This window comes from Neomonachus schauinslandi, chromosome 6 (assembly GCF_002201575.2).
Source record: "Neomonachus schauinslandi chromosome 6, ASM220157v2, whole genome shotgun sequence".
Classification (NCBI taxonomy): Eukaryota; Metazoa; Chordata; class Mammalia; order Carnivora; family Phocidae; genus Neomonachus; species Neomonachus schauinslandi.
The window spans coordinates 26,684,915-26,698,639 of record NC_058408.1 but is presented as its reverse complement, the minus strand read 5'-3'; the positions used below and the strand labels follow the sequence as shown (position 1 = coordinate 26,698,639).

Sequence of the window (13,725 nt, the reverse complement as noted above, 5' to 3'; positions counted from 1 at the left end):
GGAAGCCGTCTCGGCACAGAATTTCACAGAATATATTAGTGAATGTATTCGGTAAGTAATATATTCAGCTCAATAAATATCAGTTGTGGTGATTTCCCTATTAGAAAATAGTGGACCGTCCCCAGCGCCAGTCTAGTCTGCCCCCCTAACTTCTATAACATCTGCTAAGCACCTGGCACTTCGAGGCTTTCCGGAGAGATTGGATGAAAGAGCAGAGAAGAGGCTGAAGGCTGCGGCTTTTCCCGATGCAGCTAGGCTGCATCGCCTTTGACTACCCTCAGTTCTGCACAGTGGCCAGTAGAGGGCAGGAGCAGTTAAGACAACAATACTCAGGACCCGCCAGCCCCAGAATTCCTGGCTTGAGGAGGGAGGATGGCGGACGGAGAAAAATGTTAACAAGGACTGAAAAAACCCAATTGTTCTTTATCTCCTGGGGACCAAATGGAAGGAAATGTGTAGCTAGCGGGATGGAAGTTAGACTTCAGGAAGAACTTCCAGAACACAAAGTTTGTTAACTAGAACTTTTATACAGGTGACCCCCTAGGTGCAACTGTGCAAGCAGAAAAGATGAGAAAGGGAGCTCTTCCAGTCCAAGGCCTATGTGACCCACCAGGTCCCCTTAAAGTAACCCTTCTGAGTGTGCCTTAAATGACTCCATTCTTGCAGATGCAATCATAAAATAACTTTATTGGTCAGGTTAGCCACCAGTCATGCTTTTCCTGTAATAAGGACCCTTTATAGAGGCATGATGGTGTTCACATGCAGACGCTTTCTGAAGAGCCTGGGGCAGGGGCAGCCTTGCCCCCCATGTCAGAGCTCCTTTGTTGAAATGAGCTGGTTTGGCTTTTGTGGATTTTTGAGTCTGGAGCCAAGCACAGAGTCCAGGGATCCTCCCCTCCACTTCGCAGCAAAGCGTACCCAGTATCAGGGATGTAATGGCATCTGAGCAGGGGCCAGGCTAGGGCTAGCTGTCCTCAGGCAGCCCTGTCCCTGACTGCCCAGATGGCCCCATCCCAGTGGTGCCCAAAGGGGCGGGATGGTGAGGCCCCAGGCAACATTACCTTTCAGACATGGGAAGAAGGAATTGCTCTCTAGCCAAGCTATAAAGCAAAAGATATCTTCAGTAATGAGGGTGTAGCTCAGAGATGTGAAAGCAGAGGGTTTCATCCTTGGCACAGGCTAGATTTGGCTGCCTGGCCCAGGCTTCGCAGACCCAACAAGCATCTCCAGCCAGAGTTTTCACTATGCACTGTGGCCTCAGGATAAATCAGTTAACACAGCTGAACCACAGCATCCTCCTTTGGGCTAGCCAGGCACGTCCAGTGCTGGCTGGAGTCTGTTTCTCCCATCAGGATGTAGACCTTTCTGCTTGGATAAAGGAAGAGGACACACTACCTTTCTCATGCTTTGAGAACCACGTGCCATGGAGGATAAAGACCCGAGTAAGGAGCGGCTGGGAACACAGAGGGTGTTGGGCAAGGGTGGAACTCGGGGGCCTGCTTCCTCAATTCAGCCGAATCGGGACGTTTGCCCCTATTAGGGATGCTGACGTAAGCAAGATCTGGCCTTTCCTGGGTAGAAGTCTGATCCACCTTCAAAGCACTGCCCAGCTGCTAAAATACAACCCCTCCATTTACCAAAGCCTCAGGTTGGATGTCTCCTCCCATATCAGTCCCTGAATATTGTGATCATGCTGGTGCCCTCCAATCTGGTGGCTTTCAAGGAGTGAGGTTAGGGAGGTGTAGAGGTGACTCTTGGTTTCCTTCCCCCCCAGACACTAGTGTGACTTCTCCGCACAGGCCCCGAGGCTGGTGCCCACACGCCTTGGGCTCTCATGCCTCTGCCTAAGGCACAGAGAGGTGTGTGTGCAGCAAGGCTGAGTGGATGAGGAGGGTGAAGGAGGAGGCAGTTGGGCAAGAGGTATATTCCGAGGAGCACTGAGAGGGAGCCCAGAGTAACTGCACCACCCGCCTGGCACGCAGGAGAGCGGTCAAGCGCTGCTCACAGAGAGAGCCAGGGATTGTGGGGAAAGCACGTTCTGTGCGTCCCTGCGGTTGCCCAAGCGACTTGTTAAGTTCATGACGCCAGATCATTGGGAAGAACCTGGGGGGTAGTGAGGTGTCTGGGGTTGGGACTTCCAGGGATTACTTCCTCTGCTACCACGTCTGTCCTGGAAAGAGAGCTGCAGCCATGTCCCTCAGTAAAAGGCTGCCTGTCCCCTGATCCCACCTGACCCTGCCTACAGGGAAGAAGACTACAGAGGGAGCCCATGGAGTTCTGTCACATGGTCTGTCCCAGACCTTCCAGCAAAAGCCAAACCAAACCATCAAGCCAGATGCAGTGGGGCGTGGGGGCCTTAGGCCCCGTGCCCCGTGCAAGGGCCAGTCAGATCTCGATGAGGCTGGCGAGGCGCAGGCAGAGGGGCGCGTCGACCGGCATTGCGCTGCGCTTAATCTCGTTCCCGTCCAGGCGAAGCACCTGCAGCTTGGAGAAGTTCATGACGTCCACCACGGTGCAGAAGCTGCTGATGGAGAACTCTGTGGGGACAAGAGGGGCGGGGTGAGTGGGCGAAGCCCGGATCAGGGACCCGGATCCACAGGGAGGCCGCTCAGCCTCTGTGAAGCGGCTTCAACATTTCTGAGGGGAGGAGTGGGACTTGGCTGGGTGGGGCGGCGTCTTCCCGGATCGGAGTCAGAGCGACTGGCCCCGCTAGGGGGCAGCACCAGGCCCGGGTGGGGTCTCCGCCCCTGCCGGCGGCTGCGCTTCCTAACCACCCCTAATCTGCACAGTACTCTGCAGTCCCTGGAATGTCCTTGAGTGTCCTTCCCGCCGAGACCTGATCTTTTCCCATTTGTGGACAGCAGGGGGAAGCAGAAGGTAGTCAAAGACCAACCTTAGCAGCTTCGAAGGACTTTGCTGAAGGGCTCTGAGAAGGAAGACTGGGGAAATGGATGGACTTAAAGCTGGAATATCTCCTGACACTTTGCAGATAGAGAGAGGGGGCAGGAAATTAGAGAAATCCTGGGCAGGGAGACAAGTGTCCTTGCGTGCAGGAGCTTTGAGGGGGTGCATGTTTCCATTCCCAGCACCGCCAAAGGAATGAGCAAGGCCCCGAGGTTCAAGAAGGCAGAAATTCATAGGCGAATAGGGCTGTCGTGGACCTCAAAAGTCAAATAAATAATTCCCTTGCCTCCTGCATTTAATATGATATGGTTTACCCCCCCCCCCTTTTTTTAGATCTCAAAAGAAGTCTCCTTTTTGGAGATATTCCCCTCCCCCCCCAAACCACATAATCTTAATAGATGCAATAGTTCTGTTTGGGTTTAACATAAATCCTTCCGTTTTCCCTCTAGTTGTCTTCTTGGACATATCGGCCACATCTGTCCCAAGTCTCCTGGGTTAGGAACTTGAAGGGAAGACACCAAGAACTCAGCACAACTCCAGGAGAGCCAGCACAAATCACCATGAAGAGCTGCCTTCCACGCCGTGCCTGAGGGCCTCCGGAAGCTGGCTCCTGCCAGAGGGGCTCCCAATGAAGTTACCTGTCGGATCTCAGTGGGATACATCTCCAGGGCTGTCGCTAACATGGGGCAGCCCCAGAGCTTGCCTTTGCTTCCACCAGAGGCATTGCTCAGCTTGCCAGGGTGGTCGGGAGGCATGGGAGGACTCGGAGAAGGATGGCCTCATGGAGGGGGGGTCATGGGTGTGAAAGGGAAGACTGTGAGGAAGACAGTGTGGCGGGCTTAAATAGGCTTTTCAAGTAGCACTCCCTCTTAAGAACTGACCAAGAGGAGATGGGGGCAGGCTACAACCCATTAACTTGTATTGCAAACATAAGACAGAAAATCCAGCCCCAAAGAATAATGGGACACTGGACTGGGAAGAGGGGAGTGCCCTTCTGTGGACAGCATTCAGTGGCAGGGTGGGGGGGTATGAGGAGGGGAATGGGTGGGGATGGGAGGGGTGTGGGGAAGATGGAGATCTTTTGGATGTTTTTGGATGTCTCCTTTCTGGTCTCAGGAAGTAGATTAAGTGGCCTCTGAGTGGGCAGGTTCGGGGCAGAGCTTAGGCCAGGGGCTGCGCCTATGGTAGCCACGGAGGAGGGTAGAGTGGGGGTGGGCTGGGGAGAAGTCAGTTGGGTTGGCTTATAGATCACTTCCAAATCTACTGCACTAGATGGATTCTCTACCCCAGCCTTGGGCCCTCAGACCATCCGCTAAAATCTTGGATCCCTCCACATGTATGTGAATATGGGGGATACTTAAGGGCTGCTAGACACACCCCGTATATCGATTCCATCCACACAGCAGATGCCCTGTGCCCCTCTGTTTGCCTTCCCCATGCTCACGAAGAGGACAGGGCTTTTGCTTGGAGACTCTGGAGGACATTTTCCAGCCCAGATTAAATACTGACATAAGTCTTTGAAAATTCCTCCCGGGGTACCCACCCTGCTCCCTTGGATCCCACAGCTCCTGAATAACATTCCGAGCTGTGTTCCCTTGCTGTTGCCAGGCTGGAAAATCTGAGGGAGATGCTAATAGAAGAGGCAAGGGGGAGGGAAGGGACTGGCTTGATTCCCCTGCGCAGCCTTTAGTTCCTGCCCTCCATTTAGCTCCTCCCCAGAGGATTGCTTCAGTCCCACCTCCACCACCACCCCCACTGGCTGTGGGAGGACGCCCTAGGAGAGGGGCCCGAGCTTGGGGCACTGCCTTTCCTGCCCATGATGGTGTCTTGCACTTCGAACCAGAGGACCAGACACCTCCTTGCCTCACCCGCCCTGCTGTCGACCTCTGGGACTCGGTGCCTCTCTCACTCAGAGGGCTGTCCAGCCCGTTTATGTCTTGCTAAATGACTGATCTGTTCCCTGAGCACTGGGAGAGAAAGAACAGAGCAGGAGGGGATGAAGGCTCAGTCCCTATCTATGCTTTGATGGTGTGATTTGCTCACAGCAGGCTCCGCTTCAAAGCCTTTTGCCAGGTAGTGAGTCCTTTCCCAGGGAAAGGGGGACTTTGCTGACCGAGGAAGGCTCAGTACCTTCCAGCTGGGATTCCAACATCAGAGGCCCTGGGGTAATGTAAGCACATTCTGAACACAAGATCCTGACATGGAGCTGAAAAGCAACTAGATCATTCTACCCAAAATGAGTATTTTAGTTCTAAGAGGCAGAAAGGCAGCCCTTTTGATTCCTTGAGGCATTTGCCGGGAAGTGCTTGGAAAACAAGAGGCCTGTGTCCTTGCCCGTTGCCCCAGGGCTTTGTGGTGATAGGGCCCCTGTTACTCTAGGGGGACCTCTGCCCCGCCACCAGGGGCTCCTTGCACTCCAGGGAGAACGGACCAGAACAAGTACCTCATTCAGCTTCGAGAGGCTGCACATTCTTATCCAACAGCTGTTATGTTTAAAAGACAAACAGCCAAACACATGGCCAGCTGTAGAGGCAGGGGTAGGGCATGTGGAAACAGAGAGCTCATCCTCTTCTGGGTCAGTGAGTAAGAACGAATGCTATGGTTTCTTAACAGTCCACCTTCCTCCCAAGATGGACCCTGGAAGTTCAGCTTAAATCCCCCTCTCTAGGAACTGCTCTCATCCAAACCTCCGCAAACTCATCTCTTCTTGCTCCTCAACACGTGAGCCCTTCTTCTCAGACACACAGATTTCCTGGCTGTCCCCTACAGGTGACCCATTAAATGACTGGTTCCTCTGCTGCACTCCCACTTCCCAGAACGGCTTTGCCCCTTCCCTCCAGCCCGAGCTCACTTAGCTCTCAAGACTTAGATGGAAGCTTACCTCTTCTGGGAAGTCTTCTTCCAAGCCAACCCACCCCCCACCCCGAATTTTCCCAGCACTGCTGTTTGGTCTAGGGGAGTGCCATTTTGGACCTCTTGGACAGGGGTAGAGCGTGGATTGCAGGTGGCTTCATTTGTGCTCTCTGGTTCCCCTACTTCATTGCTGCTAGCACTCACAAGAGGGTGTTTTCCAATGAGACAGCCAGCCACTCCCCACTCCCCTTTGTCAGTGTCTCACCATTGATCCTATTGCCTTGGAGGTAGAGATTCTCCAGGTTGGTGTTGACTGGGGGGATCTTCTGCAGCTGGTTGTAGGAGAGGTCAAGCTCAAGGAGGCTGCTGGAGTTGAAGGTGTTGGAGGCCAAGCCATTGTTGGTGAGACTGTTGTGGGACAGCCGCACGTACAGCAGCTTGGGCGACCCCCGGAAGTAGCTATCGGGGACGGAGTAGACATTGTTGTGCTCCAGGTACAGCTGCTCGAGGGCTACGGGCAGTCCATCAGGCACCTTCCGCAGGTGGTTGTAACTCAGGTCCAGCAAGATCAGTGACCGGAGGCCCCTCATCGCACTGCCCACTTCCTGGATCTCGTTGTGCTGGAGGTACAAGGCTGTGAGGTTCTCCAGCCCCTCCAGAGCGTTGTTGGGGACCCTCGAGATCTGGTTGTGGTCGAGATGGAGCTCCCTCAGGGATCGAGGCAGCGGGCCGGGCATGCGGGTCAGGTTGTTGTGGTCCAGGTATAGCCTCTCCAGGTGCCTCAGCTTGGAGAAGATCTTCCTGCCCACCTTATCGCTAGTGATCTGGTTGCCATGGAGAGCAATCCAGAGCAGCCCGGTGGCATTGTCGAAGACACCTTCCTGGATGGACGAGATCTGGTTGTTCTGGAAGTAGACGTACTTCATGCGGGAAGGGACGAAGGGCAGATACTTGAGGTTGCGGTTGTCACAGTACATGGCCGTGGGGAAGTTGGGTGGGCAGTCGCACTCCTGAGGGCAGTCACGGGGCTCTGGAGGGGGCGGAGAGCCGTAGGCATAGGCTGGGCCCTCCTCCACCCCATAGGGGTAGGGCTCGTAGGGCTCATACGGGTAGGGGTCATAGGGATCGTAGTAGGTGGACTGCTGGCTGCGGAGGTAGTGGAACCACCAGTGGGGATCTTCGTCGTACTGGGCCCGGGAGAGGGAGCAGAGCCCGGCCAGCAGCAGGAGGGAGGCCCACTGCATTTTGTCTCTCTGCAAGAGCCAGGAGAGAACAGAGAAAGCAGGCATGAGTGAGACAGCAGGGAGGCGGGGAGGCGAGCCTTGGGCTGTGAATGATCGGATCTGACTTCTGCAGCAGGCCCCTGGGACTGGGAGCCCCGCCCTCACTTCCCACACGCCTCCCCCCAGGGCCGGCTCTGCACACCTGGTCCAGCTGGACCATGGCTACCTGGGGGTGCTGGGTACACTTTACCCGGCTCACAGAGTCACAGAAGCAGAGCCTTCGAGATTAGAAGGAACTTGAATGGGGGGCACTGCATTTTTTTTTTCAAGGGGACGGTCCTTAGGAGCCTCCAGCAACCTGAAAGTTCTGTTGGGAGAGCTGGAAAGCCCCAGCAGTCATCCCTGCGCACGGGGCGGGGAGGGAGGGGGGGGTTTGCTCTTCAGGCCTGAATTCCCATTCAGTTTGGACTCCCCGGGGATATAATATTTTCCAAGAAAAAAGCCCTCTGGTTCTTTCCCTGTCTCTGGGAAACCTTCAGAAGCATCTTGAGACCTCGAAGGGGGAGATCTGAACTACTCCTGGAAGATCTTTTGGTCTCTTGGGTGGGGGGTTCTGGTTTCTAGTCTTTGGAGAGGGGTGTGGTCCGTCTGCAGTCACCGCAAGGCTTGGGCTGCCTTCCAAAGTGTCAATGTCTGTAGCAGTCTGCTGGGTGAGAAGGCTCTCCGGTCGGCAGTCTGCGGCTACGCACGCTACCTGGCTGACACAGCGTCTTTGTGCAACAGCGACAGTCCCCCGCAGACTGGGGACCCTGGCAGCAGGTGTGGTGGTGTCTTCTAGGGTGGGTACTGAGTGTGTGGAGCCTGAGTCAGTGCACTTGGCTTCTGTGGTATCAAGTAAAGAGTTAGCCCCCTCATGCTCCACCATGGACATTATGCTAGAGCCTCAGGGTGCAGAGAAATGAATGAGGGACACGGAGAAATGGAATAGGAATTGAGGACACCTGTGTTATACCCAAGAGAATGTGGCTTTGGAATGGGATTCTGGCATCCCCCTCTCCCATCCTGGGCTACCTGTGATGACATCTGGACTACCAGCCTCCATGACTAGCCCTCCCCTCCCCCCATAGCCAGGCAACCTGTTACCTTGAGCTCGAATGTTAGTGAGATGAGAACAGGGCAGGCTTGGAGAGAAAGGTGGGTTTGGTGCATTCTGGGAGGGAAGCTGAAGGTATGGAAGATGAGGAAGCTTACTGGTCACCCTACCCTGAGTACCTATAGCCAATGCCCTGGATAGCCTTTGTGAGCAATGGGAACCTTCCAGAGGTGTGAGGGTCACCCTTGGACAGAGGAACCTTAGAACATTTCCTGGTCCCGGAAGGGTTGCATATATCCCTTACATTGCTGTTGGGCCTCCTGGGGTTGGCAACTGGAGACAGAAGAAAGAAAGGAATCTAGGAGTCAGCATCAAATCCAATGATGGGAAAGACCCTGACTGTGACACTCAATCTGGTCACCTCTGCCACCGTTCCTCCCAGGCCCCAGACCTCTCTGTTTCCTGAAAGTGATTCCCATTGGCCCCCTTATTCCGTTAGCCTCTGGGCTGCAGAGGAGAGGCACCTGGCTCATCCTCAAACAGCCTCAGGCCTCAGACAAAGAACCCACAGTGTTTCTGAGAAGCCAACCCAACTGCCCACTGCCTGGGCACGCTGGCTGGGCCCTGGCTCCGGCCAGGAGAGAAGACGGATGGAACGGCCCACTGCCAACAGCGCATTTTTCCATGCACAGCCCTGGGCTGCTGCAGGACCAAGGTAGCTGTCTGGAGGCTGCCACAGTGAGCCTCTGTCTCCATTTCTCCTTCCAGACTGGGCATGTTGGCAGATGAGAGCCACCTTTCTCTTCAAGACCCAGCTTTCCCGGGGCTGTGCATCCTGCCCACTCGGGCCTCTCCTTAGGAGCCATGACTGCTAAGAGGGCTGGGTGGGGAGCTTCTGCCTCTCCTCTGCTCCATCTCTTAGCAGTGCTGCTCCAGGGTCATATACTTCGAAATCTCTCTGCCCACCCTAATGACAGAGACCTTCCTGTGCTCAGAGTTTCGTGAGGTAGAAAGTTTCTGGGATGGGTGCTCCCTGAGTTGTGGGGAGCTGACTCAGGAGTTAATGCTCTTCTCTCATTTCTCCACTCTAGGGAATGATCTTTCCCTCCTATCAGGGTTGAAGAGGTCAGACCAAAATTTGTCTCCTCTGCTGGATTGGACCCTCCTTCATGGCTCCCTGAACATGGTTGATTCTCAACACTTCTCTTTATTCTTTCCCTTTCACCCCAGCAACACACACACACTCACACACTCACGCACCCCCATCCTTCCCCTATAACAGCACTCAGGTACCATCATCTGCCTATAGGACAGACTGCAGGGCTGGGGTGGTGGCATTATGAGCACTAGCAGGACAGAGCTGGCTTCTTTAGATACCTGGTCCTTCCCTTTTTCATGCCTGAGAAGGGGAGGTCCCCCCCCAGCAACCAGAAAGGAACCTTAGGACAGAGGTAACACGTTCCCGCTACTCCCCCTTGCCCCTCTCCAGCATCCTGGGGTCATGGCCAGGATGGGAGAGTGAGGAATGGTTGCCCCCTGTCAGCCCCTCTCCCCAAGCCCCAGCCCTTTCCTTTACTCCTGCTATGGAACTACAAGGGACAAAAACTGAAGTAAAATGGCTAAACTTACCTCCAGTTGAACCTTTCAGAGAGTGACCACGTCCTTCTGTCTGGCCTCCTTGGGTTGGAGAACGTGTGAGAGAGAGAGACAGACAGAGTGTCTACTGAGAGTGTGCGGGCCTGTGCCAGGCCAGGGTCCCGCCCCCAAATTCCTAATCAAATATTGTGAAGAAAGGGACTGAGGAGGCCGGATCCTGGCTTTTTCGGCTCCGCTGCAGGGGCGGAGCTCACACTCAACCAAGCAAAATCCTTCTGTCCGCTTGACGTTAGAAAAACCACCTTCTTTCCACTCACTTATCTTCCCTAAAGCATTGGCAGCTCTGAGTCTCTTTCTGCTGAATGAGTTAGTGGCGCCCTGGAAGGTATTTGTATAGTCTCTTACCAAGTGCCTGGCTTTCTCATTAAACCCACAAGGGCAGATGCAGGGCTGGGGAGGGCCAGGACTGGGGGAGAGGCCATCTTAACTCTTTCAGCAACCCATGTGTCACCCCAGAGAGCCAGGACTACTCAGCCTTCTTGCCTCCCCCTCCATGCAGGTGTTTAGACTAGTGCACGAGCTGGCATGACACAGGAGAGCTGGTTTTGGCTCCACTTCTATCCCTTAGCAGTGTAGACTCGCCTGGGCTGCAGGGTTTCTCTCCTCCATTGGAATTAATGGAAAAGAATGGGAGCTCACCTTTGTGGATCACTTACTGTGCGCTAGCATCACACACTTTCATTTAATCCCCTGGCAACCATTCAACTTTCTGTCTCTATGAACTTGACTACTCTAGAAACCTCACATAAGTGGAATCGTACAACAGTTGTCTTTCTGTGACTGGCTTATTTCACTTAGCATCATGTTCTTAAAATTCATCTGTCGTAGCACGTGGCAGAATTCCCTTCCTACAACATTCTCTTGTATGTGTAGACCACATTTTGTTTATCTGTTCATCCATTGATGGACATTTGGGTTGCTTTTGCCTCTTGGCTCTCGTAAATAACGCTGCTGTGAACGTGCGTGTACAAATATCTTTTTGAGACCCTGCTCTTAATTAATTTAGATATATGCTCAGAAGTGGAATCATATGGTGATTCTATTTTTAATTTTTTAAACCACCATATTATTTCCCATAGTAGATGGGAATGCCAACAGGGCACAAAGGTTCAAGTTTGAAACACTCCTTATTTTTTAAGAAATACCAATTGAGAAAGCTTCAGATTTGAATTTGAAGACTTTAGAGGTGTCGAGGCAGATGCAATTTTTGGTTGCTCCAATAGGTCTAAACTGTGTAGGCCATCAGAAAGGTCCTTGTCAGGAATCCACTCTTCTCAGGGCTTATGAAGAGTTTTTTTAAAAGAGTAAACATAATGAATGGGTATTTGTTGATCACCTGCTATAAACTAAGTGGTCTACTGATGTTATCTCACTTAATGATCACAGAAGGTATTTGTGTTGAAAATAGAGGTGCAAAGATGTGGTGTGACTAGCTAGAAAGTGGTAAAACAAGGATTTGAACCTAGATCTGCGTGATTCCAAAGCCCACAGGCTTTCCCACACCAAAAGGCCAGAGGACTGATGGAGTGGTAGGGGCGATGACCACCCTGCTGTCACGGTTGGACTCAATTCATATGGAGCCCAACTAATTACAGTGGCCCAATCTTCTGGAATCCCAGGGGTGGGTAGCAGGGAGAGGGGGCTGGGATACAGGGCTTCTCTTTCCAAGTCCAGACATATTTCCTTTCAATTAATAAATATGAGCCTCTACTCTGTGCCTGGCATGGTCTTAAATGTTGGGGATGCAAAGAAGGTTGTAATATAATGCTTGCTCAAAATAAAGCAGGAGGCTTTGCAGCAAACTCCAATTCCACGAGGGAGGCAGAGTGGCCTTAATGTGAAGATGGTTATCAATAATGCACAGATAACCTTCTCATCATTTTGAGTCCAGAAAGCAGTCACTTTTCAACAGAAGACACTGGTTTTGGTAACAGGGCCCAAGAGTTACTTCTTAGATGGGCCTAGGTAGCCAGGCACATCTGCCCACTGAGTACAGATGTTTATTATTATTTTTTTAAATTGCAGCAATACTGCATTTACTAACAGCGAAAGTCAGGGGAGCCAGGGGGCCAACCATTGACTGGGATCCTTCCCAACCAAGCTCCCCCCCAAAAAGCAGTATCTCCATGTGTTTTGTTGACCATTTCTAAAATGGTGAGATTTGTACCAGATCTTTCGTAATCTATCCTCTTCCGAGGTAGGCTTGGGAGGAAGGAAGACAAGAGGATGACTAGGACAAGATCAGGAGGCACATTCCAGGGGGACCATCCACAGTTCAGAAGTTCCACAGTCAATGGGCTCTAGTCTCCATTTTGACTCCCATTGCTCTGTGTGCCTGGGTCCTGGATCTAGGCCTTCTGAGCTTGGCTTCAATATGGGAAACCAAGTAGGGGGTACTGATGTCCTCCAGATTGCCGAGGGAGTCCACATTGGAAGGGGTTCATTTGGGACACTGGTGCTCTCTGGGAGGTCAAGCCAGCATTGCCCAGTCACCAGACTGCAAGCAAACTAAAAAGAGAGGCTATGTTACACATTTACGTAGCCCCATCCCCAGCCAGGCATACAACGCCTGGCACTTAGTAGGTAATCAGTAAAGAATTGTGGAATGAATTGTATTTTTGGCTCCCTACAGAGTCTGCCTGTCTTCAGTACCCAAAGCCGGGTAGAATAATCACCACTACCAAGGCCAGGAAAACCGTTTGACCTTCAGGCCTATTTGACTTTCCAGGGGTTCAAGCCACTGCTATTTCCTCTCCACCCAGAAAAGTACAGGTTAAGCCACAACCACTAGGCACAGCTGATTGTCTCTGATATTGGATCCACACTGTCTGGAAGGGATGAAATGCGTTCTGATTCAAATTCCTACTGGAATTCAAAGGCACAGTGGCTTTGGTGGCCACCAACCCCTTCCTCTTTCTCCCCCATAGGACCCAATACTTCTTGTTTTTATAACACAGCCTCTGATCCCAAACAACCAGGGGATGGGGTGGAGGTGGTGGGATAAGAATGGAAATCCACCCAAACAATATTAGTGAGTTGAATATAAAGAGGTCAGTAGAAAGATGATCATGGTGATACAATCCAGGCTCCACTTCTGGCCCATCCTGAAAACTCTTGATGCCAGAGAGGGATTATTTATTAGTCTGATGTTTCAATAGAAAAGTCTGGGCTGGGGCGCCTGGGTGGCTCAGTCGTTAAGCGTCTGCCTTCGGCTCAGGTCATGATCCCAGGGTCCTGGGATCGAGCCCCGCATCGGGCTCCCTGCTCCGCGGGAAGCCTGCTTCTCCCTCTCCCATTCCCCCTGCTTGTGTTCCCTTTCTCACTGTGTCTCTCTCTCTGTCAAATAAAGAAATAAAATCTTAAAAAAAAAAAAAGAAAGAAAAGTCTGGGCTACCCTGGCACCCAGTCGTAGTGTCCCAAAGTTTCCAAGGGAGTTTTTTCTCCTTATTCAATTGGCATTGAGGGGCTATTTGAAGTCCTCACCATGGATAGTCTCCTTTTTCCAGAAGGACGAGACAAAGATGATGGAGCTGGGGGAGAGACTTGTTTTCTTTCAAATGCAATAGGAGGAAGACCTTGAGTTTGAAGTTCTGGGAAATGCATTGAGGGCTTCAGAATTTTCTTCTAATAAGCTCCTCAAAAATAAGATAGAAAACATCTTTTCTCTTTTTTAATGGATAGAATCTCTTATTTTGACTGTGTATTTACAGCATGCTTGGTACTACAACTTGATGACATGATGGATTCCAGAAGATCACCTTCTAGAAAGTGTGAATGTACTTGAATTGAGAAACCAGGGTTGGTTCAGGGAAAGATACCTAAATGAGGAAGGAGGCAAAGGAGATAACCTGAAATCTGAAGTCTGGAGGCCACTCAGTGTAGGGCATCCTTCTTTGTTTTGCAAATGAGCTAAGAACTAATGATGTTCCTGAGACTGTGCTGGGGGAGAGAACTGATGTAAGATGGACCAGTTCCCAGGATTCTGGCACCAGCTAG

The 13,725-nt window shown here is 52.1% G+C and overlaps 1 protein-coding gene across 1 annotated transcript; it reads right to left on the bottom strand.

Annotated features, from left to right (window-relative positions):
• Positions 1–1,395: 1,395 nt before the first annotated feature.
• On the bottom strand, positions 1,396–9,819 carry FMOD (fibromodulin). The gene is made up of 3 exons (XM_021686591.1): positions 9,703–9,819; positions 6,023–7,010; positions 1,396–2,537 (listed from the first exon to the last, which is right to left on the bottom strand). Exons 2-3 carry the CDS (start codon positions 6,999–7,001, stop codon positions 2,386–2,388), a joined length of 1,131 nt encoding a protein of 376 aa, XP_021542266.1. The 5' UTR covers positions 7,002–7,010; positions 9,703–9,819; the 3' UTR covers positions 1,396–2,385.
• Between the last annotated feature and the right edge of the window lie 3,906 nt (positions 9,820–13,725).

Excerpts from the sequence above, each read along its gene's own strand:
- FMOD (XM_021686591.1), bottom strand. The coding sequence starts at position 7,001 with ATGCAGTGGGCCTCCCTCCTGCTGCTGGCCGGGCTCTGCTCCCTCTCC. Across the intron at positions 2,538-6,022 it reads CCAAGGCAATAGGATCAATG|AGTTCTCCATCAGCAGCTTC; the intron begins GTGAGACACTGA and ends TTGTCCCCACAG.